Source organism: Odontesthes bonariensis, chromosome 22 (assembly GCF_027942865.1).
Source record: "Odontesthes bonariensis isolate fOdoBon6 chromosome 22, fOdoBon6.hap1, whole genome shotgun sequence".
In the NCBI taxonomy this organism is placed as follows: domain Eukaryota; kingdom Metazoa; phylum Chordata; class Actinopteri; order Atheriniformes; family Atherinopsidae; genus Odontesthes; species Odontesthes bonariensis.
In genome coordinates, this window is record NC_134527.1 from 27,013,170 (window position 1) to 27,038,134 (window position 24,965).

The window sequence follows — 24,965 nt, forward strand, 5'->3', positions numbered from 1 at the left end:
GCTAACTTCACACGGAGTTTGGTTCTGCTATTTTTGTACAACATGGCAGTAGATGTATCAGATTTTTGACAACATGGACCACGAATTTGAGTACGATGGACGTCCTTAACGGAGTGAATGAGCTGTGTGCGTCGATGAAGTCATCCCACTGGACGCGTGTGTAGAAAGCCATCTGTGGTTCTTCATTTTAAAAAAAAAAAAATTTTTAAGCAAGATTACTCAACAAGTTTAATGTTTGGACGTGTCTAATTTAAGAAGAAGCAGCAGCATACTGATCAGGAGGAATTTTGACATGATTCCATCATAACTGAGAGAAGTTGATTTTTTTTAAAGCTATGGTAGGTAATCCTAGAGAGCTAGCAAGAGAGCTAGCAAGAGAGCTAGCATTCAAAGTGGCCCCTCCTCTAAGCCCCCCTCCCCATTCCGTCAGTGCTTCATCCAAAGCCGGTAGAACCGCGTGCGCGCGCGGAGGAGGGAGCCGACAGAGGGGGGCGTAGGCAGAAAGCGCAGAGTCATCTGATTGGTTTTTTGTAGGTGCCCCAATCCGAGATCAGCGGGGCGCTGATCTCGGATTGGTCAGCTTTTTCTCAGTCCTGCAGCTGCTACAGAGGTCTGATTATTTTCGTCCCTTTTTCTAAATACATCTTGTATAGATTTCTCTCACGATAGACGGACCATTTCACCCAGTATTACAAAATGTGTTTCTGAACAGGATTACCAACCATAGCTTTAATGCCATTCCCTAGTCACTGTTAGTGGAACTGTACCCTCAGACACCTCTTCATTGACCGCACATCTCAGAGCCACAGCTAAAGCTGTGAAATCTTTTATATCCAGTCTGTGGTTACACTCCTGTATAACTCTGGTGTGTTGTGGCCATGTAAACTTTATAGAGAGACCAAAAAAATTGATTTGACATCTTAATATTTGAACTTGATGTAGTTCCCAGCCTTTTAGCTCCACCTTTAAAGGTTAGAAGGGAAACCTTGAATGTAAACTTTTGTGGACTGGATATTGTAAATAATAAAGTGGTTTTTTTCGTTAACGTGATGCTGATGTTTGGAATTGGATCGATCTTCAACCTTCTGTGTAGAAAGTGAGCTGTGGGCGCTGTGCAGTTTTTCATAAGCAGCAGTAAAACTAATAACTTTCACCTGTGCTCACAGTGATTTTATGCTTCCTTCAATAATAGACTCTTTTTTTTGTGTGTGTGTGCGTGCATGTGTGCGTTGTCCTGGTATTTCCAACAGCTGGATCCAGTTAGCGCTCAGCCAGAGCTTCCTCGGGCCTCTGAATGGGGGACGGGTGGAGGCTGCGTTGTGAACGAGGCTGTGTGTGAATTTGTTTTTCTGCCTGTGTGTGTGCAGACATCCAGTGGTTTCAAGCAGCAGGTGGTGGAGCTGTGTGTGTTAGCATCTTTGTCTGAGGTGGGGTAACATGCAGTGGACATTAGAGTGATCATGATCGGAGGGCGTGGCAGCATGATGGTTCCTGTTCGGTGTGATGGTTTCTTGTTGAGTGCTTTTTTTCCCTCTTAAGTAATTCATTCATCACAATAAATTAGCAGAATTATTAACACCTAAACGTAAATATGGCTTCCAAATATTCACAATAAAGGCATGATCTTTATGAGCTATGTAAATATTCTTATTCATTTTTTTAAGTAAGGATTTGTTTAATATTTATTCAGTTTATACATATATTTATATAAGATTTTATTTCTAGGCTTTAATGATATTCTATGTTCATGTGGGAGCTGCTTCGCAATTGTTCATCCATCCAGAACCTTTAGTCCCGTTTGGACACCTCTGATGTCACTACTCAGGGAGTAGAATAGAAATCTTAAAGAAGCTGCATTTTATCAGACCTATAATGTTAAACCAAGTGGTCTTCATTACCAGCAGACCAAGTGTTGTTATTCAGCTGTAATTTAACCCCATTAAAGGACAAACCATCACTGGTTTTCTAGACAACTGTGCTGTATATAAGTGCTTGTTGTTCATGTAACATACAGTTGGAAAGCTGAGATTCTTTTGGTTCGTTTGATGCAAGTATTTTATGACGATGTGACCACAGCAGTCAGTGACAATAAAACATTCCCACTCAATGCTTTTACATAGTTTCCAATGAGCTGGCAGCTCAGTTTCTGATTGACAGCTCAGTGAGCCAATAGGAGCTTCATTTCGTTTCCCCAGGCAACAACAAAGAAAAAGTACACTGATTAGGTTTTAAATGAGCTTTTTGACACATCAAATATCCAAAGAAATTCTGAAAAGGAGAATCGGCTGTTTGCATGTGGAACACAGAAAATCCTGCATAAAGCAACATGGCTGCAGCCAGTCTTCTGTGTGTAAGAATATGAATGTGTTCTGGATAGTTTTTTTTAAGTTTCTGAGGTTAAAATGTGGAAAAACTGAATCTCCACTTCAGGTCTTAGAGGAGACATGCAGTCGTAGTCAAAGAGCCACATTTCTGCCGGGAGTTGTTTTATGAGAACTTTTTTTTTTTGAAAATTACATTTATTTGTGCCATCAATATCAAATTTGGACTGTTTGTAGTCTGATTGTATTTTCAGCTACCTGCAGGCATCTGTACAAAAATGGTAAAAATTAAATATGTTTGGACACACTGAAAACAGTATAAATGTCAGTTACAGTAGAACTTAGTGATTCTGAATGTTTGGGTAAAAATTCTAAATTCAACATTACTCCAAATGTAATATGACGTGGATGTGTTTCAGCTTCAGTCTCCTCTTTAACTTTCTCTGTTGTCGTGTGAGTGATGATCAGGCTGGTAAAAGTCCCTGAGCTCTTCAAGATCAGAGGATTAAAAAGATGATAATTAATAAAAGACTGATTGATGGAATCAGTTTGCAGGCAGGAGGAGATCTCGGAGCCACTGTCTTGCTGTCTGCTCTCGTTTGAGGTCAGAGGTCACATTGGAGAGTCTGTAGACGTCAGTTACAGCTGAATGAGCACCAAAGACCTTTTTAGATGTAGGGTTCTGTTTGTGTCTGACGGTGACTGGAGGGGCTGGGGGGGGGTTGGCTCAGTCAGCAGGGGGACCTGGTGGTTTGGGGGCTGGTTGTGTGTATGAGGGTGTGAGCTCTGTTCTTTGTTCAGCTCCACCCTGAGGTCCCGGTATCTGAGACAGCAAACACTCTGATGCTCATCGGGACCTTCAGAACAGTACTGCTCTTATCTTAAACTCGTCTTCCTCTCCTGGAAGTCGAGTGTTTGTCTGCGTGTGTGTGTGTGTGTGTGTGTGTGTGTGTGTGTGTGTGTTGTGAGAGTGTGAGCTTTTTTTTGGTCTGAGGGAATGTAAACATGTGGGAGATGAAGAGCACTGAAGTGTGTTATCTCATCTCAGGCCTCTACATTTCCTCCTCTTCATACTGGCCATTTAAAGTTCCCAGCATGCCTTCAGTGGAAGGGATGAAGAGCAAAATTTACTTTGTTCTGTGCACAAATGTGGATTATAAACTTTAACTCAGCGTGGCGTTAAAATGTTTAACCTCAAGCGTCAAATTAGCAAGAGATGAACTTTAGATTCGGTTCATTTACAAGACGAGGAGAGCAGGTTTTGTCCCTCATCACTCGAGGAATATTTACAGCCAGCTAGACCTGTTTCACTCCCCACATGAGGACTATTTCAAAAGAAAGATGGATACACAAAAGCTTAATTTTTGTGCAGGAGTGTTGAGACATAAACCTAAATCAGGGATGTTATCAGGCTGTTATGTCTTACATCGTTTACAGAAATTTGATAAAAATGAAATAAAATCCTCCACTGTTTCACCAACAATCACAGAGGCCTGATAACTGTCAAAACCCTCATGCCAGATGCTCTTAAAGTAAAAGAAAAAAATAGTTTTTATTAAGTTATTTACTAAATAGGCTAAAGAAGTATATTTCCATCTAGAAAATAAGCCCCAAAAAGCTGGAAGCTGGTCAAAAATATCTGAATGTGGCAACAACGACTTCACTGCAAAACAGAACAGGTTGAACTGAAACTATAGGACAGCGAGGTGGCTGTGCACCTGGACCGCCACGACAAACTGTGTCCTTATTATCCCAAATCCTGATAAAGGCTTGTGTTGCGCCAAATAATGGTATTGTTAAGGGTGGATTATAGTTCTGCGTCTATCGTCTTGACGTGTTGCTTTGCTCTGGTCGCGAACCACTTTTCATGTTATGGTTCTACAACCTCGGTCTGGAATTTCTCGGGACGTACAGCAGTTTCCCCTCGCGAGAATTTCGGTGGGCGGTGACGAGAACTTTGGCGGCGCCGGCGGAAGTGTTTATTTTTCAAAAAAAAAAAAGTGTATGCAAGATATGGATCTGGAGTTGCTCGACATCGAAGAAGAACAGCTTCTTTTATTGGAGTTGGCGAAAATGCAAAGGAGGAAGCCACACAGACAACCGGAAAGGCACACCGAGGACCAATCACAGCCGCTTTTGTCTGCGCACTTCCGTTGGTGGTCTGCGTGCGTCTGTCGCGTAGTCAGGATTTTTCTGAGGTACACGACAACGCGCACAGAGCCTCTGCGTGGGGGAGTGGTCAAGATTTTGACGCTCGCAGAGGCTCTGCGTCCGAGCGTCAGAGGCTTTGCGTCTGAAGCATAAATCAGCCTTTAGGATTTAAGGGGCCGTCAACACCAAGAGTAATAACTAAGAAGATGGTTGTGAATTGATCCAAAGTTCACACCTCGACTATAACAACATCGATATCCATGAATATATTGCTCGAAAATTCACACTGAATGCAGTATGATAACTCTTATCATAAAGGTGACTGCTGGTTTCTGACATGTTTGTGTTCCGGCTGGTTAACCTTGCCCTCTGTCTCCACAGTACCTGCCATTTCAGTGGCCCCTGCTCGACGTACCAGGAAGAGCAGCTATCAGAGACTCTGCTACTCCCACACACCTGGTAAGACCTGCTCTCATGCACACACTCAGATAAGGTCATTTGTTTCTGTCTCGCTCAGTAATGAGTCATGAATACATTTTTACGATTAAGAACCTTAAGACCAGTAAATCCTCAGTTAATCAACCCAGAGCAGCTTCCTTCTGTTTGTTTTTCTCTCAGTGGTTTCAGGACAGTAAGAATGCAGGCGTGAATGAATACCAGCATGGTCACACTGCAGTGTCATCACAGCTTAACTCCGTGGTGCGAATGTGACGGTTCATAAGGAACGTGTTTGGATTAAAAAAAAGAAAGATCAGAAGAAAATGGTTGTTGTTTAAAAGGTAAAGTTAGAGCGGCAGCAGACGGTGGCTTTAACCTCCACCCTGAGCTTTGATTTCACTTCAGCTCTGACACTGAAACCTTCTTCGATTTAAGGTGTTTTAATTGAGATAATAAGTGGGCGTTGTTAAAGTGTCACAGATGGAAAAGTACCACTGTGCTGTGAGATAAACGCCTCTTTCCTCTGCACATGAACAGTTCTCATTGTTATCAGTTGGTGTTATGACTTCCTGTGAAACTGACACTTTCATTTTCCTGGATAATTTCATTATTAGAAAAAATTCTTCAGCAGAGACTTGACTGAATGTTCTAACTAAAATCTCACCTTTTTTTTTTTTTTTACGCGTGTTATGTGGTTTAACACACTCCAGTGTGAAATAAACTTTCCAATGTCACTGAAAAATAAAACTGGTTCAGATTATCAGCTGGCGCCGTGATGGACTGGCGACCTGTTTGAGGTGTACCTGCCTCCCGCCCAAAGACAGCTGGGGTAGAGGGCAGCGAGTGGCTTTGTTGTCTTTGTAAAGAACCGAAGCAGTTAACTCATGTCTGTAAGTAAGAAGACACCTGGTCAGGTTTTAATCCGGCAGCATGTAAACTCTCTGAACTGCAGCCACAACAGTTATAATTTAAAAAGACTAAATCAAAATGCCACCTTTTCTAAGTCCCTCAGGACTGAAAAACAATTGATGTGTTTTAGTTTCTGCTGAACTGAAGATGCACCGATTGCAGATTTTAGTAAAGATCTTCTCTTTAACAACTAAAACTGACAAAAAATAAATTCCCAATTTTTTGTTTGAATTGACAATGAATCTGTGTTCACTATAAACGTTGGCTGTAAATAACTTATATTTTCTCCAAACTGCAGCAGGTTACAGGACACCTCTCTCCATCACTTTCAAACTAAAGTTCTGCAGGTTACTGAACAAAGTTGTTAGTACAGATAAAATCCAACTGAAAAGGCATCACACTATATTCCATTTATACACCAGATTATAGGTCCCTCACCTTCTTCCTCTTATTACACATCACAGATAATAAAAATGCAACTGTTAACAGGACATTTTAACAGGACTCTGATCTTTATGGAACATCATTTGTATCTTTGGAACGTATTACATTACTTTGCTTAATTACCAACTAAACAAAAATATTGGACATGTCATGTCAACATGCTTCAGTTGAAAGCCAACCATAGTGATTTCTCACATTCACATGACACGAGGAGAAAGACTAACTTTGTGAGTTTGACCAAAGCCGGACTTTTAAAAATGCACATGAACATTTTAATCTGACCAAAATCGTACTAAAAGTGAGACCAACACATCCTGATAATACAGTTGTGGATTAAATCTCTCCTGCATGGAAACACTCATATGGTCCCAGCTCTTCTGTTCGTGCTCCAAAGATCCATTTTTCTGCATCTTTCAGTCAAAACAGCAAAGTGTTTATTAATCCAGCTGAATTCCCTACAAAGCTGCTCTCATTCACACTTTTTTCTGTTTCTTTTGTCAGAAATTGGGGCTGAAAATTTGCCCATTAAGACTACGTGTCAACTCACTGAAAGCATTTCCAGTCTGTCGCTCTGCTCGAATAAAATCCTGATTTTATAACTTTTAAAAAGTAACTTAAAAACAGCGTCTGTGCAGGGAATTCTTGATGTTAGTTTGGTGTAAAAGAGCCCTAATATAAGTTGATATGTTCACACCATTATATATTTATGATTTAAAAACATATTTATGACGTAGTTTGGGTTCCTGCTTTCAGATTGTCAGGAGCTTAAGGTCTGTTATTGTAGCAGCTGAATTTGTGCGTCGCTCATTTTCCTGCTGAATCTTTTGGTTTGGTTTCCTTGCATCGTTTCTTGTTTGTCTCAGTTGTGCTCTTTGCAAACCGCCTGCTGTTCACCTGAAAGATGCTGACACATTTTCCACAACTGCTGTCCGCAGCTGAGTCAGTCATAGCTGTGTTTTTGTGTAGTTTCATGGCATCAGGTTGGTGTTCATCACCTTGTATGTTTCATTTGAGGGCTGTTTGGAAATAGAAAATCTCATGAAATTGTTTTTGTACCGTTTGTTCCTTTTTGTGTGACTTGGCTGATAGAAAAAAATGCCTTTCAAACCTGCTGGTGGGTTTTCAGGCTCAGAGCTTTAAGACAAATAAAGAAGCAAGTTTATAGTAAAGTTATTAGTTTTGCATTCTAAAATGATTGGCATTGAGCTCGAAAAATGTTTGTCAAAAATTCGTTAAATTTCTTGTTGCATCCTTTTGTTGTTTTCCAGTCCAACAGCGTACCTGTGGTACAGCACCCCCACATGACCCACCTCCACCCTCTGCTGTCCTACAGCCCCGAGGCCTTCTCCCCGCAGAGGGCTTCACCTGGCTTCTCTCCTGACACAGGTAAGCTCCTGCTCTCACCTGTGAGACTAAACACACAAGCTTTTGTGTCCAATACTCACCTGTGCTGCCGTCTCTGAAGCAGGTATGTCAAGAACGCCCGGCGCCTGCTACCCGGTGTCTCCTGGAGGTGTGGCTCAGATCCCACATCATCTCGGATGGCTGTGAGTAAAACCCTGACTTTGTTTTTTTGGATGCTGTACTTCCTTCTGCCCACACACCTGTACCTGTAATTCACTGAGCACATCTCTGCAGACACTATATCTGAGTGAAACTGAAGCACTGTGTACTTTAATAATGTTAGTTGTGATTTTTGGCTTGTAACACAAAGGATGGTAAGAGGCTGCGCTGAGCCAAACTGTCTCAGTTTCTGTCCAAAGTGTCAAACTAAACTGTTTGAACCAGCAATACGGTGAACATGTTTACTGTCTCTAAAATCAACTCTCTGATGGACAGGAAGCAGTGTAGAGAGTTGGTTTGGAAAGCTTCAATCTCAGATCTTCTGGTAGGTTCTGAACCTTCAGGAACAGATTTGCTTTCTGTCCTCAGTTAGAACCAAACATGGAGAAGCTGCTTTAAGTTTTCATGGCTCTCACATGTGGAACAAACTCACAGATAACTGCAGATCTGCGTCAGACCCCAGAGAGCTCAGGTCTTCTTTTAAAAGCCTGAAGACCGTTCACTGCATTTAAGTGAACTGAAGCACTTTGGTTAATAACTTTCACTGTAGTGTTGCTCTCATTCTGCTTTACTCTTTTCTGGGATGCTTTTGTGTTTCTTATAAAGCACTTTGAATCACCACGATGTTCAGTTTTGCTTTTTTTTTGGTTCCCAAACATAAAGCAACTTCTTTATCAAAGCAAATCAAATTTATTTGTATAGCACATTTCATGTACAAAACAATTCAAAGTGCTTTACATAAAATAAAAGCATTGCAGCAGGGAGTGAAAGAAGCATTAAAAATACATAAAAGAATACAAAGAGAAACAATTAAAATTATTTAAATGAATTTTAAAAACAAGCAACAGTCCAGATAAATTAAAAGATATCGTGCAGATTTCATGCATAGACACATGAGAAAATAAATGTTTTTAACCTGGATTTAAAAATGTCTACATTTGGTGAAAGTTTAATCTCCACTGGCAGTTTGTTCCACTTGTTTGCAGCATAACAGCTAAATGCTGCTTCCCCGTGTTTAGTCTGGACTCTGGACTGGACTTTAAGAAAAAATCGAAGCAAAAGCATCAGCATTACTGATCCAAACCGTTTCCCTGCAAACAGCCAGACTTTCCTGTCATCTTTTGAAGTGTTCTCCAGGCTTTTTCTTGACAGGGAACGGAATAAAAAGGCACTCAGTCTCATTTGGTTGACTTTTGCTCTTGACTTTATACTCAACATTCAGTGTATTTTTTTATTTTTATTTCTTCAGCGTTTAAAGGTTTCTGGGCTTTGATCAACCCCCTAAAAACGATCCTCCGTTCTTTAATGTTAAACATATGTTCTCCATCTAAATAATCTCTTCATCCCTTAAAATGGCTCAAATATAACTAATTTATTTTTATCATTCAGTATTCAGTGATATTGGTAAGGTAGAGATGCTCAGCCATGGTTTTGTTAGCCAAGCGTTATGTTATAATCAAAGCTGTGGATGGAACTTAAAAACAACATACTGCTTATTACAGCAACTCATCCATTACAGTTCATGTGTGCTGTGCAGTGTGAGTGTTGACCTGCATGAGATTTAATCATGAAGCTCCTGAAAAGGGTTTTTCTGAAATTTTTAGTGCTGGGCGAGTTAACTTGTATTATCGCGTTAACTTGTTAATTATTTAACGCCGATAAATATTTTATCGCGCATTAACGCAGGTTTTATTATTGTAAAAGTCTGTGGAATGCATCACATTCACAAAGTTGCAGCAAACGCCACGAAGCATGGAGTAATAAAATAAAAATAAACTAGCAGGTAACATCACCGTTACAGGTGCTCCTCGGTCTCTGTATGAAGCTCACGGAGCTAACCGGCGTTATTTCCTGTTTTACTTGTTTCAACATAAAAGCACGCATTTCAAAATAAATTTTAAAAAAAACCCTGCATTTACAGCCAAGTTGAATTGTCTTATCAGAGTAGTAGTTCCAGTCTAAAATATCACTTCAAGGCAAAACACACAACTGATACCAGCAAGTCATTCAAGGAAACAGACAGTGGAGCGAGGCTTCTACATAAAAACTACAGAAAGATGCTGATGTTAAAAGTGTGTTTGCACAACAAATGTTATGGCACTTTCATTAATATGGCAGCACATTTAAAATAAAACTAAATGCTAAAGGCTATACACTACTTTTGAATTAATTTTTGGATTTTGCGTACAAATGCGATTAATCGTGGTTAATCAGGGAAGTCGTGATTAATTAGATTAAAAATTTTAATCGTTGCCCATCCCTAGAAATTTTATTTAAAAAAAATAATAAATTGGGACATCTGCACTGTAAAAGTCAAATCTGAGTGTGTCGTCGGCTTCTGAAACCGGAGCAGAAACTTCAGAGAAAAGGGAGAAGCTGTTCCACTTTCACACCGATACAGGAACACTTCTCTGTCCGGTAATACGACTCAGACGTGTAAAAAATTTCCTGTGTCACACAGATGGGAACATATGCTGGAATGTTGAGATTCCAGAGCGGAGCGTTGGTGCCGACCGTCATGTTTACCTGCAGTCTGCTGATTGAAATGCAGTCTGGCTCTGTTGGTAAGACTCCAGAACATCCTCCCTGATTGTGTTTGTTTCTACCTGCAGGCCGGGACAGCCCATGTATCCCATCGCGGGGGGGTTCACGCCGGCTGCTCTGGCTATGAACGCCTCCATGTCAAGGTAAGTGTGCTCTGGAACCACGAGAACAACGCTGTGTGTGTGTTTGATGCAGATCTGTTGATTAAAATGTTTCAGGATCGTTCCCTGATCGGTGCATAGATCTCCAGCTGCTCCACCTGCCGAAAGAATGATGATCTCATACAGATTTAGACACTCCTCCGCTCCCTTTAAGGGTTTCAGTAGTCTGGACATGTTATATCAGTGAGGCTGAAGGTTTGATGGCGTTCTGTTCCCACTCCCACAGACCCTCTGGATGTGTTGTAGGACTGAACTTGTACCAGCAGAGGTCAGTCACACTGCAGGGGCAGACCAGCAGTGTTTGAGCCTCTGCAGAGGGGTTGGCCTCTGTTGTTCGTGTTTGTTATGAGGTCACAGTTCTGTCGGCCCGCTCATAGTGAGTCTGTCGGAGTCACTTTCACCTGCAGACTGAAGGTTCCTGCTGTGTTTTTACACAGATCTTACAGGATATAAATTTTGAAAAAGAAGCCGGTTCAGAGTCTCCTGAAATGTTTACTGCTTTGTGTTGACATCAGCCATAAATGCTGAGCTCAGGTATCACTGTAAATATATCTGTTACAGTCGCAGCTTTATGTGGTTTGAACCTCCTTCTATTCAAAGTTTCTGTAGAGGGCCACAGAGCAGGGAGACGGTTTATTTCCACAGATCAGCGTTTGTATTGTTGTCCTGCAGCTTCACGTCTGAATATCACCAGTCTCTGAACATTCAGGGTCCTCCAATCAGGATGTTTACGAGCCGATCAACAGTTTCCATTAGCAGGATGTGTCAGCACACATCACATGGTGTATTTGGAGCCTTTGATTTATCATTGAACATTATTTAATCATTTACAACAGCATAATCTGGTAAATATGAGCCCTGCCGGCTGGCTGTTAACGGCTGTTTTCCTTCTGTGTAAAAGCTGTGTTTAAGTAGGTGGAAAAGCAGTATACAGAAATTCATATGAGTTGATGTAAAGAATTTTAAGATCCTCACAGCAGGAACGACCAACGTTGTGGTCTCTTATGTCTGTTGGCGTGTTGATGCTTAATGAAACATTTGTGTGTTCTCTTGCAGTCTGATGTCGAGTGGCTTCTCTTCACGTTTGGTGCAGACCAACCAGTCGTCCATTCCCCACCCTGCCATCGTCCCGACAGCGGTGAAGCAGGAGCCTGGAGCCAGCAGCCACCAGCCTGGGTAACAACAACCAGATCACCTTGTTTCCAGCTCCATCTATAGTCTGTGTGAAAGTTTTATCTGGAAAACAACGAGGCTGAATCTTAAAAGCTAAAAGCTACGCTTACAATTACTCTGTCTGTGTCACTCTGTATTTACTGACGACCCCCCCCCCCCCCAAATGTTCCTTCAGAAAGTCGACATCAGACTTTCAGCACGACAGAGAAGACGAGAGGAAGCCTCACATCAAGAAGCCGCTCAACGCTTTCATGCTGTACATGAGGGATGAGAGGCCCAAAGTTGTGGCTCAGTGCAAAGTGAAGGAGAGCGCCACTATCAACCAGATACTGGGACAGAGGGTGAGATTGGGTTTGATTTGTTCTCATGATGGGGAGCAATCTGCCCCCCCCAGGTTTGCAGGGATTTAGTTGTTTTGCTTTTAAGGTTAGGTATCCAGTTGTGTTTGTTAACGTGTGAGAAAGCCAAGTTCAGACCACAAGACTTTCTGACAGTGGGGTTACATGCCACTGAAAGAATCGGATTAATGGCTAAATTACAATAAGACTGAGTTATTAAGTTCATGTATACACTTTAGTTTGACTAAAAATTGGATCGGATCGGGTTACTTGCAGTCGGATTAAGACCCCGAGATAACTCGGTTGATAGTCACACTAAACGTGCTTGTAGACGGTGATGCACGTGGTGAATTGGACCTTGCGTTCTGAGCATGCTCGAGATTTTTTTTCCGGGGTCGTGACCCGGAAGTCAAAGGAGACTATATTACTGTTGTTGTCGCCGCCGCCGTCGGAAACAAATGACGCGATGGAGAATGCGCCCTTGTGCATCGTGTTTGTTCAATAAACAGCTCATCACAAACGAAATGTAGAAGGACGTAGCTCCATCTTGCTCTACGTTCGCCATCTTTCTCCAATGCCTGAGTTTGGTGTTGTTGTTGGTGGTGAAGAGGTCAACCGGAAGTGGCTCTATTAGCAATAGTTGAAATGGGTACAGCGCCACCTATCGTATGACATGCTTTGTGCCAATGATTCCATTTACTCACCACCATATATCCAAGGATAATTACGCTTCCTCAAATAAGGAGCATAATCCAACTATAGCTATAATCAAATTAATCTCATTATGTAGATCCCCTGAGTGTTGTTTGTCATTTCTTCAGTTTTAGTTTGTGTGTTCCCACGACAGGACATCTCTAAGCAATCATTGGATCAAACCCTAATCAACATAATCAGAGGATAGAAAATCTCCTTTCACTTTTACACGAACGACTCACAACTACACCTCCCTCTGAGATCTGGGGAGTCCTTTCTAGAGTGTCTTGAGGAAGTCTGAATGGGGAATAATTTCCTCCAACCGAACAGTGACGGAACAGAAGTGGTTATTTTTTTTTGATCTTCCAAACCCAGAAACACCCCCATATCCAGCTTGGGTAATCTCACCTCATATTTCAAACCCTGTGCTGAAAATCTGGGCGTTATTTCTGTGGTCAAGAACACCTTTGAATCGTCACTAAAGTAAAGCCCTCTGTTTTATAACAATTTGGAAACACTAATTCATGCCTTCATAACATTGCTTTTAGGTGCAACTCCCTCTACCTCGGTGTCCCCAGCCCCTGGTGTCAGGACCACATTACCCCAGTCCTCGCCTCTCTCCACTGGCTTCCTGTACATCACATCTTGTTGATAGTTTTTAAAGCCCTAAATGGTCTAAATCGGCCTGTCCCACATCTCTGACCTCATACACCCCCACTCATCTCCCAACTCCCTTAGATCTTGTAGTAAGGGAACGGGTCCTCTTTACGCAGAAAAACTTCAGAAAAACAGCTGCCTTGACCTCATATCTGTGTAATCGCAGTTGTTTGAGATGATCACAACTGGTTTCCTGATCAAAACTGATAATTGTATTTGTTCACTGGTTTGATAACAGCTGAATGAAACTGTCGAGATGTCATCGTTCCACATAGTTTGCTGAAGGCCCTTAAATGAAATTTCCTCTTTTTGTGTCCATCCTCCAAAAATGTTCAAAGTTATTTTGAAAGATCTGTTAAAAAATGCAGAGACAGAAAGTCATAATGTTTAGAGATTTAATGTTAAATGGAGACCTTTTCTCGAAAGTGAAACTAATGTTTCAGGGCAAAGGAAGGGAGTCAGTAAAGTTATTTTATTTTGAAAGGGAAGTTTTCCATGTTCTGAGATTAGAGTTGTAATATTTTGGGAAAGGGATAAAAACAATGAAGTTTGAATAGTTTTGAAGTGAAATCCCTCTGAGCTCAAACTACATTAAATGATGGTGCTGTAATATCTAAAATTTAAATGTGATAACTGGTGTGTCTGTGCACTCCTCTGCACCCGTTTATCTATGGTTGTGACTCTGCTTTGTCATCTCTCCACAGTGGCACTCGCTGTCCAAAGAGGAGCAGGCTAAATACTATGAACTGGCGCGCAAAGAGCGACTGCTGCACTCGAAGCTGTACCCCAACTGGTCAGCCAGAGACAACTATGTGAGTAAACTGATGATCCAACACGGTCTGTCCCGTCAGCTGATGTCAGAGCTGGATGCTCACCCGTCTTTTCTGTGCAGGGTAAAAAGAAGAAGAGGAAGAGGGTGAAGAGCGAAACTGCGCTTGAAGGTGAGACCACGTTTACATGAGTCAGCATCTTTGATAAAGATGTGATCACATGAAGGCTCATCCAGACCAGGATTCTGTCCTACTGCTGAAACTTGGTGGCACACTAAATGATCCTCAGGGTGAAGGTCCGAACAAACACCATTTGTTATCCAGACCAGCGCAGAAACATTTCAGAAATCTGTGTTTTCACAGAAAAAAAAAAACAGAAGAAGATGCAAAGAAAGGCACAGTTTGTCCAGAGCCTAGAAATCTAGAACAGAGTCAATCTAGTTACTGCGACTGAATGGGACCAAGCTCCGTATTTAGACGTGAATAACTAAAGATGAAATGTAAACTGTCTGGTGCACAGAAAAGTGTGTGCCTTAGCTTCCAGAAGACTTGATGATGCACATTTGGAAGAATGAAAACAACTTTGGGAATCGATGTGACTCAGCATCTGTTTCCAGTCTGAGCTGGAAACTGTTTCATCTCACGTTCTCACAAGCAGCCGTTCTCAGCGCAACTGCTCACATACCTGCTGTTACTGGAGGATTCCACAGGGGGGCGCACCTAATCCCTCAGAAGGATTCTGTTAAACACTGAACATGGCATCAGTAGAAGAGTTTAACGTTTTGTTGATCTTAAGATCACGACAGAAAAAGCGTCAGTGGTGGAATCACAGATGATAAATGAGCCTCTAAACCCAGCACGGTGTGAGAAATGGATGATGGAAAAAACATCAAAACTACGCCTTACACACCCCCTACCGGTCACCGACATATTGCAGCTTGAGGACGTGCACAAATGATGAGCGCAGAATACACATATTGACCAATTACTGAGGAAACTTAAGTTAAAGTCGGGTTTTTTTTCTTTAGAAATAGAGCCTGTTTTTCTTGTAATGCCAGAAAACGTATTGTTGCGGCCACTTTCTCCCTACATCTACTGGCTGCTGCATATCACGGAGCTTTGCCCTGGTTATAAAAACCCTCGCACATCACTGCATATTATACTCCCTCACAGGCTGGTCTTCACTTTCCATGCGCAGAACCACCCACTGGTGGGTGTCTATAAATCCATCATCGGACCCAATCGCAACGTCTATCGTGAAAGTCGTTGAATGATTGTTTGCCTTCCGGCTCCATTCCACTCCTCACAGTGAACGATGGCGACCGAGAGTTGGAGTTGGAGCTCATTGATTTTGAAATTGATTTTGATTTTGAAATGCAAATAATTTTGACCAAATGTTGACCGACACACAGTAAACTCTTTCAAAAATGGCGGTGTTGTTGTTCTGAGAGGAAGAAGCTAAACTGGAAAAGTGATTCCAGAAATTATGTTGTTAGCCGACCAATCACAACCCTTGCAGTCTCCGTCTCCTCAACGGATAGATAGGAATGTTGGCCGACGTACGCAAGCGACAGAGAGCGTCTCCGGGAGGGTCTCCGTCGCTCTCCGCAGACGACCATAAATCAGGCTTCAGTCAGATCGTACATCAGGTCTCTTGTAAATGAGACCCTGGGTCTCAATGAGATTTTACCTATATAAAAAAAGGTTAATACATTTTTTTTAAAACTCTGCAGTGCATTCTGAGTGACCGGGGATTCATGCTGTGTTAACAAGTTCAGCAACCGCAATAACTTGCTGGTATCCCCTGTTGCCATGTCAACAAAGAGGAATTCAGCCTGACGTTACAAGTCAAACACCCGGTTTTCCTGCACATAAAGTTACAGCTGGGAGAATATGGAAATCTTCACCCTGTAAGACATTTGATAAAAGGTTTGTTTTCAGTGTGTGTGTGTGTGTGTATGTGTGTTTGTGTTGACGCAATGGTAAAACGTACAGAAAAGTCTGAGGTCATCAACAAAGCGGCGTTTGTGTGTTCGGGGCCTCAGATCTGAGCTGAGTGAATTTTCACCATTTAAGGCAACTCGAACACTGAAATGTGTTTCCAGGCTTCGCTTTATAAAGTTAATATAAATCACTTTTAAATGGGTGGTTTACTTTGTCAGGGATCTTTTCAACTGAACAACATCCGTGTTGTGAGGTATCACCACTGAATGAAAGGGTTCAGGTGGTTTTTCTTGAAAAAGTTTCCCTTTAATGTGTCGCAGAGTGAGTCTGAAGTCTGAAGACTTGTGTGTTTTTATTCCTCAGTTTCCGCCGCAGCGCCTGCAGACGACTTCCCGCTGCAGCTGAAAAAACCTCGCGAGGAGATGCCGCACACACAGACTTCACACACACGCCCTCACACCGTCTCCCACCTGACGCACTCCCACCTGTCTCAAGCCAGCCCCGCCTCCTCCCTGGACTCCCCGGCGACACCCACCACCTCACTGGCGTCGCCTGCCGCCCCTGCCGCCACACACACCGAGCACACACACTCCTCCCACAGCTACAGCGGACACACCTCGCCCTACGGGGAGCAGCTGCAGCCGCTGTCCCTCACCACCAAACCCCACCGGACCGCCCATCCTCTGAGCCGCAGCACTCCAGGACCCTCCACACCCTCCTCCTCCACAGACACCCCCACCTCCTCACCCCTCACCGCCTCTTCCAGGAGCTCCCCCCGACCTCCTCCGCTGCTCTGTCAGCCGTTCCTCGTCCCACCCCCTACCACTGCTCACCAATCAGCTGTGAGCTCTCACGGTGCCTTATCTGCGTCGCAGCCGTTTTCCATCCGGAGGACCAATCAGCTGTGAGAAGCTGTTTGTCCTGTGAATCCAACCAGATTTAAAAAAAAAAAAAAAACGTAACATGATTTGTTCCTCTTTTTTAATGCTGTAAATAAGCCTTCTTTTTTAAGCTTTTTTTTTTATAGAGGTTTCATGTTTTATACTCTTATGAAAAGGACGTAATTGGTCAATATTTGACCGCATCTCTAACTTCATCAAATTGTATTTTATGTCACTTATTCGAATTTCTTTTAAAGATCAACCTGTTGTAACTGAAAACGAGGTGAGACTCATGGCTTTGTTTAAAAATGCTTTTTCACTTGGTAGTTATGTGTTGAAATCTATTTTCTGGTTCCTCTTTGTTAATAAATATTCACTGAGTTCTGATGTGCTGCCTGTGTGAAGTTGACTCAGAAGTAAAGATTTAAACGTCATTGTTTTAAACATCGGACACATGTTTCATTATAAATGACTTTGTGAAGAACTATGAAGAGCTAAAAAGTCTGGAGGGTCAGGAAGAGCACAACAAGAAATCCAGGAAGTCGTTGGTCATGATGTGAGAATCAACCAGTCCATGATTTAAACAGAAATACCTTCCACCTTCAGGATGGCACCATAGTTTTAAATCGGTGACGAAATATTTAAATGAATTGGAGGACAAAGTGCCGATAAGAAAGGAAGAAACAAACATTCAGGGAAATTAGATTGAAAATGGGTTTTAAAGTCTTTTAAATTCAGACCAAACGTCAGCTGAACTGTTGGAGTTACTTTTTGGGGGGAACGTTTTTGTTCTGGTGGTTGTAAAATTAGATTTCTGGTGAGCAGCAGATGAGTGTTGACACACTCTGACGGTTAAACTCACAGAAAGGTTACTCAGCTGTTACTCAGCACCTGGAGGATAAAAGACCAAGTTAAGCAATACCAAAATGTGATTCCGTGTGTGCCTCCAGGAGAAAATGAATCCGACGCACAGAATATTATCATTATCATTTTCTTCTGGTGGCACTCGCCGGGCTCCGTAGAAACCACCCGTGTGTAGCACAAATCTGTTTCTCCACTTGTGCTAATTGCGAGGCGTTGGTAAATGTTCCTGGAAGCTGGACGGCATAATAGAACTCTGTCGGGCTGTGTCTTTTTCCTGGCTGGACGAGGACCATACATTTACAGCTGTCTGGAGTCCATCGTCATAATGAACCGCTTATCAAACTTACATCACACTGATAACACATCAGTCGGAAGGCCGCCATTATTACTTCTATGAACCTGTAACAGTTTTATCTGTAGATTCATTCTACTTTCACTTACGTGGAGGTCATGATTCTTGTCTGTGCTCATCAGAATTACATATTTAATTCTGAGCTTATATGTTACATCAAATGGATCTTTTTTACAACTAAAAGCAGCTTTTTTTTTTTTTTTTAAACATGTTTATTGCACATTTTGTTAATTTACAAACCGTGAACAACATAGAACAAGAAGGTACATACAAGAAAAAAAACAATGATAATAATAGCAATAATAATTATTAAAATAAAATGAATAAATAAATAGCTGGAAGAAAAAAAAAGAAGACGTTTTTAACCACAAAACAAAATATATTTGTGTAAGAATCATGGTGGTAGAGAGATAAATAAATGAAAAATATGTGAATAAATAAATGCGTATATCTATATATACACACACATATACATATATGTAAAGGTCTAAATGTGTATACTAAATCAAGATAGTATGAAAAGATGGATAAATCTTCAGTTCAGCTCTTCATTCCAGCCATCTACTTCAATATAATTTTTCTCAAGGAAATTACAGAAAACCTTCCAGATTTTCCAAAACTTGTCAAGCTTATTTTTCGTGGTGTAGTTTATCTTTTCCAAAGCCAAGTAAAAAGACATCCCTGTTAACCATTGCGAAGTAGTACAAAGTTTATCCCTTTTCCATGAACAGGCTATACATCTTTTAGCTTCCAGAAAACAAATATTGAGTAAGGATTTTTCATTTTTGGAAGTCACAAAGTTGTCCGGGTGAATATTTAGTAAACATAACTTTGGTTTGAGAGGTACTTCTTTTTCAATGATTCGACTGGCCAGGTTCAACATTTTTTCCCAAAAAGAGAGAATCAGAGGGCATTCCCACATGCAATGGAATAAAGAACCTTGTTGTTGCTTACATTTAATGCAAAAGCAGCTTTTTACTTCCATTACTTTTAATTGACAGATGAGATGGATCTAAGGTCAAGGTTTTTCATACAGAAATGTGGGTCAGTCATTATTCTGGTTGAAAAGAAACTGAAGTATTCTGAAGGTGTGCAGAAACAACCCTTTCAAGGGTTCTCAGGTATTCATGTATTCTTACGTCACAAGTGTTAAGAAAAGGAAACATTAAGTGAAATAAGCTGCCAGCTGACAGTGAAATTAATTTATTTATTAGTCTCTACTAAACAGACAAAGTTTACAAAGACAAAATAATAAAACTCACATTTAAACATAGAAAAGTTATTCACAGTATGTGCAGAAAAACTTCAGGAAGTCTGACGACGTGAGGAAAATACAGAAAGGATATTCTCACTTATCTGCTGTCAGCCGTCTACATTCCTCATACATTTGGTCACATGCTGGAATGCTGCAGCCTAACTTATTGAGGTCCGTGTTCTGATGTTATCGGTGCCGATCAGTGATGTGGCTGAGATTTCTGTCGCCCTGCTGTCCCTCCCAGTCTTTGCAAAAGGGAACACTTCTCTGGTCATTCGCGTCAGGAGACACGGCATCTCCTTCTTCCCATCGAACTCTCGACCTTTGGCCTGGAAGGTGTAGGCCACCCTGTGGGAGAGCCGAGTCATCAGGCGATTCAGCTCCATGTTACGATGGCCCTCCTCCTCTAATAAAGTACAGAAAGTCTCCAGGAAGACTGACCCGGAAATGTTGATGAAAGCTCCATAACCTGATGGAGAGGACAGAGGATTTAAACCCAGATGTTCGTTAAACTGTTCACATGTAATATTCAACATAGAAGCAGTGTACAAGAGGGGCCAGAGCCGGCTCAGGTCCTTCAATGTCTGCAGTGACATGATGTGCGTGTTTTATCACACTATCATTGAGAGTGCACTGTTCTATGCTGTTGTCTGCTGGGGGAGTTGCACTACAGACAAAAATTTTAGGCGCCTGGACAAACTGGTGAAAAAGGCCAGTTCCGTAGGCAGAAGGCTGGACCCTCTCAGTGCTGTGGTGGAGCAACGGATGAGGAGGAAATTGTATTCTGTTTTGGAGAACAATAAACATCCTCTCCACAGCATCCTGGCAGGACCGAGGAGCAGCTGCAGTGAGAGGCTGCAGGACTCAGAGGTTCAGGAGGTCCTTTGTCCCCACAGCCATAAGGCTTTTTAACAGTGACTGCTGATGTTTTTCTCAAATTTTATTAATGTATTTAGTCATTTATTATTATTAGAATTATTATTAGTATTATTATTATTGTTGTTGTTGTTGTTGTTGTTGTTGTCTAAACAATTTTGAGGTACTTGACTAATTAGAATTTCCCCCACTGGGGGATGAATAAAGTATTTTTCTATTCTATTCTATTTTCTATTCATATCTGAAATAGTTGAATTGTCCATCTTTTGGCTAAAAAGTTAGATCTGCTATCTTTTTCTTGACCTTTACAAGGTTCCTTAGGATCACGAAGGAGATTCTCTTGGTAGTTCATGTTCTTTTATTGGTTAATGACGATGTTTTATCAGGCACCTTTGGTATTTTGAGTGGTCACTGAGGCAGTTTTATGGTTTACCTGGTGCTGTGGCGTACATAACAGCCGTATCCACTGGAACAAAGAGATTCTGCAAGAAGCTGCACTCTGTGGTGTCATCAGCTGAATCCACCTCCACTCCGTCATCCAGAGCCTCTCCTCGACACGCCTGCAGGGAACAGCGAGTTTTCAGTGTCACAGGAGGTGAAGGAAATACATTATCATTATATATCGCAAACAACTGATCTTTCATCACTTTGCTGACTGTACACATTCCTCTTCTCCTGTTGCCTACCTGTATGAGGAACAGTTTGACCTTTTTCTCCATGCATTCATTGTCAAAGTATGAGAAGATACGAGACAGTTGGACAGGATTTCCATCCGCTCCATACACGCAGCCCTCGTCCCCATGAGACGAAAAGACGGTCAGGAAACAATCCTTTACAGGACGCCTGCTCTCTGCACAAGAAACACAACCAGACAGAGACCGCCCACTCAGTTACACTCATCACTTACTCACACACTTTTAATTATAACCTAGCAGAACATGCATCAACAGATAAGTATGAGTAAATAAGTCCAGACTATCAGGTATGCAAATATGCACTGCACGTACACTACTTTGTAGAACCTCCATTTAAGTGTACGTCTGACAAAACATTCAGTGTCAGGTGTGTATTTACTCATATGAGTGTCAACAGAAACCTTAATAAGAAGCATGTGTCACTGCTTTTATGTGTCACCTGTTTTTCCTGCTGTCCTGTTCTATTTGTTTAGTTATGTAAAACCTTTAGCGATGGTCCTGTGAGGCTGTAAAGTTGGATCTATTAGTGATAAACAGCCATAAAACGTCTCCTGGACATTCAGTCCGTTTGCCTGTTATGTAATTGTCTTATTGAATGATAAAGACTCAGTTTCTACTATCTCCTATTGGAAAAGCTTCCCAAGCAAACCCTTTAAACCACTAACATGTAATAATATTTATTTATGTTTTTAAGACATCGACTTCAGGAGTGACACAACTCACAGGTAGATGACAAATGAAAGTATAAATGCTAAGATTCTTCAGGCAGTTTAAGAGGTTTTAGATGCTCATGAGAGGGTTTTAGAGAACCTTTCGGACGTTTTAATTGTCAGTGAAGGGGTTCTTGTGAGCACTGACAAGGGTTTTTTTTGATGATTTACAAGGATTTTGTCAACTTTTAGGGTTCTTTCGGAGAATCTTGTGGTCACCATTAGGGAGATGTTTAAAAAGACAAACATCTGGAAGGCCTTTAGCAGGAGAGAGAAAATACTGAACAGTATTTAAATGTTGGAGATGAGTTTCTTCAGATTATCTTGGCAGTTCAAAAATCATTACAAAGCTTCTGTGGGATCATTGGGAGGTTTTAGCTGACTTTGAACTAAATGGCCAATGACCAAAGGTGCTATTTGTTCAGTTACCAGTAGCTTTATGGATCATGGAGAAGTTTTTGAGCCCTTTTGAAGGATAAAAGGTGTTTGAGGTGTTGGGGATGATTAGGAAGGTTCTCGAGGTCCTTTGGTTGCATCTAATGTTTGGGAGGTTCTATGCATCCTTTAGGGTTTATATTGATAACTAAAGAGCTTTTATGTGTAGTTTAAGATCAAATTGTTCTTGCAAGGTAGATTATGTAGGTCCTTGAGAGTCTGTCAGGGTGTAGAGGCTTTGATGAGGTTCCTTTAGGATTTTGATACCTTCTATTAATCATTGAAGAGCTGCTATGGAACTTTTAGGAGATTTAGGGGCTTTTGAGAGGGTTCTGGAGGTTCTGATTTGCCTATCTTTTCCTCATATAGCAAAATATTGTGTAGCTCTGGAGGTGCAGCAGCTACAGAGCACAGAGTGGGTTTATTTGCACTGAGCAGTAACAGATTCAGTCATATATTAAATCTGGAATCATGTTTAAAAGCTGAAGATGTGTGTGATGATGCGTTACCTTCTAGAAACAGCTCGTAGATTTCATCACTGCTCAGATCAGAGTGCAGGTCCACCCTGAAGCCCAGCTTGTTGAGGGTCCGGTGGAGCCTCTTGGCATCCCTCTTTGCTCCGGGCCTCCTCCCCAGTCTTACCCCATGATCAAACTCAGCCACAGACACCACCACTGCCCTGTTACACTCGCCCTTTCCTTCCTTCAGTCCTTGGTACTTCAGCATAGTTGTTCAGGTAAAGTCTGTAACTGCAGAGAAGCTGCTCTGAGTATCTTTGTTAGACTTTGAGCTTCTGTCTCTGCCTCACCTTCTCTTTAAAACACTCTGAGCACGACTGTAGATTATCTCCACACCTTATTTTAAACAGACCATATATGGAATTTCCTTGACGGGCTGTATGATCACATGCAGTCACACTCTTTTTCACCTGTGCTGGGAAATAACGCTGTGAAATCCACAAGTGTGTTTCACTTTGAGTTAAACCATTGAACTTGATCGTAAACCGTTTATGACAGCTTCCTGCTAAAAGCACTGCCAGGAGGATCTTCCCTCTGTCAGATCTGATTAAACTTTCCTCTTCTTCTGCATTGTCAGCATCAAACTCTATGATCAGAGCTGTCCATCAGAGCAGCTTCAGCTTATTCCAACAGGTGTGGTCATGAAAACCCATGACTGATCTGTCAGAATGTCTCAGATTTATACGAGTACATGTGTTGACACATAATAAAACAGAAAAAGAAACCTGCTTTTCCTGAATGAAAGACCTGAGTATAAATTAAACCCGGCAAATAAGAAACACTTAAATACCATTTAAAATAACTGTTCAATTTACATCCATAAAGAACAAATAAAGTATTTTCTGTATGTTTTAAACACACAGAGGATATATTTCTGGTTTAATTAATGCATTTTTCCGTTTGGGGAAATCCAACAAAGATTAACACATCATTATTTCTTTATGAATTTCTTAGTTAGATATGTTCATTTTTCTCTTCTTATAGACAAAAATGTAAAATAAAAAAGTCAAAATATCAATTAAACAGAAGAAATTGATGAATAAACTGAATGTACAGAAATAAGAAAAGTCAGGGAATACATACATATAAGACCGCATGACGTCACAGTATTTTCGCGCCGCCATATTTGTGCCCGCCAGCAGGACTCAGATCACAGGTTACAGCGTAGTGATGGGATACTCGATTCCTTTTGCTGACTCGAGTTTGTATTCGAGTCACTTGAATCCATCACCCAGAGTGTGCACCACGGAATGCACAATCAAGTTCCAAACCACGTCCCAAATCATTGTGAAAAAGGCTAAAAATCAAGAAGTCTCCAAGGCGAAATATTTATTTTTCTTTCTTTCTCTCTAAATAAATTCAAATAACCGAAATAGCCAATAAATTAACATTCAGTGCGAAACAGTGCAAAAATAAAATAAAATGTATGAAACTGTGCACAAATAGAACATTTAAAGGGACACTATGTAATTTCTTTCCCCATCTAGTGGTGCAATTTTATTTTGCAAAGTCTAAGCTCCAAGTGGAAGCTGTGGTGACGCTTTGCTTTGCGGTAAGACGTATTGCATCACTTCCTGTTACCTTGCTTGTGTAATAATAATAATAATAATACATTTAATTTTAAAAAAGCGCCTTTCTCAACGCTCAAGGACACTTTACAACACATTAAAAAAACACAATAAATAAAATAACACAAGTTAAAAAAGAGGCTAGAGGGAGAATGCAGCTTGAAACAGATGGGTTTTGAGTTTTGATTTGAAGAGGGGTAAAGAGTCAATGTTGCGGATATCTGGTGGGAGTGAGTTCCAGAGTTGGGGAGCAGAGCGACTGAAAGCTCTGCTCCCCATGGTGCTGAGACGGGCAGAGGGCACAGAGAGGTGGAGGGAGGAGGATGACCTGAGGGAGCGAGATGGGATGACAATGGCGAGGAGATCAGACAGATACGGGGGGGCGAGGTTGTGGATGGCCTTGAATGTGTACAGTAGGGTTTTGAAAGTAATTCTGAATTTGACCGGGAGCCAGTGAAGCTGCTGGAGGACGGGGGTGATATGGTGAAAGGAGGGGGTACTGGTGATGATGCGGGCTGCAGAGTTTTGAACCAGTTGAAGCTTATGAAGGGATTTGAGAGGGACACCGAAAAGGAGTGTAGCTGCCCCTAACGCTTTTCTTCTGTTCAGAATTAAGACACGCATCGACTGATGCTTGATGAGAGTGATGGTTTATTGTCTCCAAGGATATGTTATGTCTTCAGACACCAAGTACACCAAACACCA

General features: G+C 41.5%; 2 protein-coding genes across 4 annotated transcripts in view; one reads left to right on the plus strand and one right to left on the minus strand.

The window, feature by feature from the left end:
- LOC142373410 (transcription factor 7-like 1-B) overlaps window positions 1-17,374 on the plus strand; it is a 28,234-nt gene extending 10,860 nt beyond the window's left edge. For 2 of the 3 annotated variants that reach the window (XM_075456670.1, XM_075456669.1), the window contains exons 5-13: window positions 4,854-4,931; window positions 7,532-7,649; window positions 7,729-7,810; window positions 10,439-10,513; window positions 11,588-11,707; window positions 11,880-12,045; window positions 14,097-14,204; window positions 14,285-14,333; window positions 16,470-17,374. In XM_075456670.1, coding sequence (XP_075312785.1) covers window positions 4,854-4,931; window positions 7,532-7,649; window positions 7,729-7,810; window positions 10,439-10,513; window positions 11,588-11,707; window positions 11,880-12,045; window positions 14,097-14,204; window positions 14,285-14,333; window positions 16,470-17,014 — 1,341 coding nt within the window. In that variant the 3' untranslated portion in view covers window positions 17,015-17,374. The remainder of the gene's footprint in view (window positions 1-4,853; window positions 4,932-7,531; window positions 7,650-7,728; window positions 7,811-10,438; window positions 10,514-11,587; window positions 11,708-11,879; window positions 12,046-14,096; window positions 14,205-14,284; window positions 14,334-16,469) is intronic. The other variant, XM_075456671.1, reaches the window with a different exon arrangement.
- Window positions 17,375-18,543: 1,169 nt separating this feature from the next.
- Window positions 18,544-22,900, minus strand: casp17 (caspase 17, apoptosis-related cysteine peptidase). The gene is made up of 4 exons (XM_075455781.1): window positions 22,684-22,900; window positions 21,021-21,184; window positions 20,768-20,894; window positions 18,544-19,927 (listed from the first exon to the last, which is right to left on the minus strand). Exons 1-4 carry the CDS (start codon window positions 22,898-22,900, stop codon window positions 19,617-19,619), a joined length of 819 nt encoding a protein of 272 aa, XP_075311896.1. The 3' UTR covers window positions 18,544-19,616.
- Between the last annotated feature and the right edge of the window lie 2,065 nt (window positions 22,901-24,965).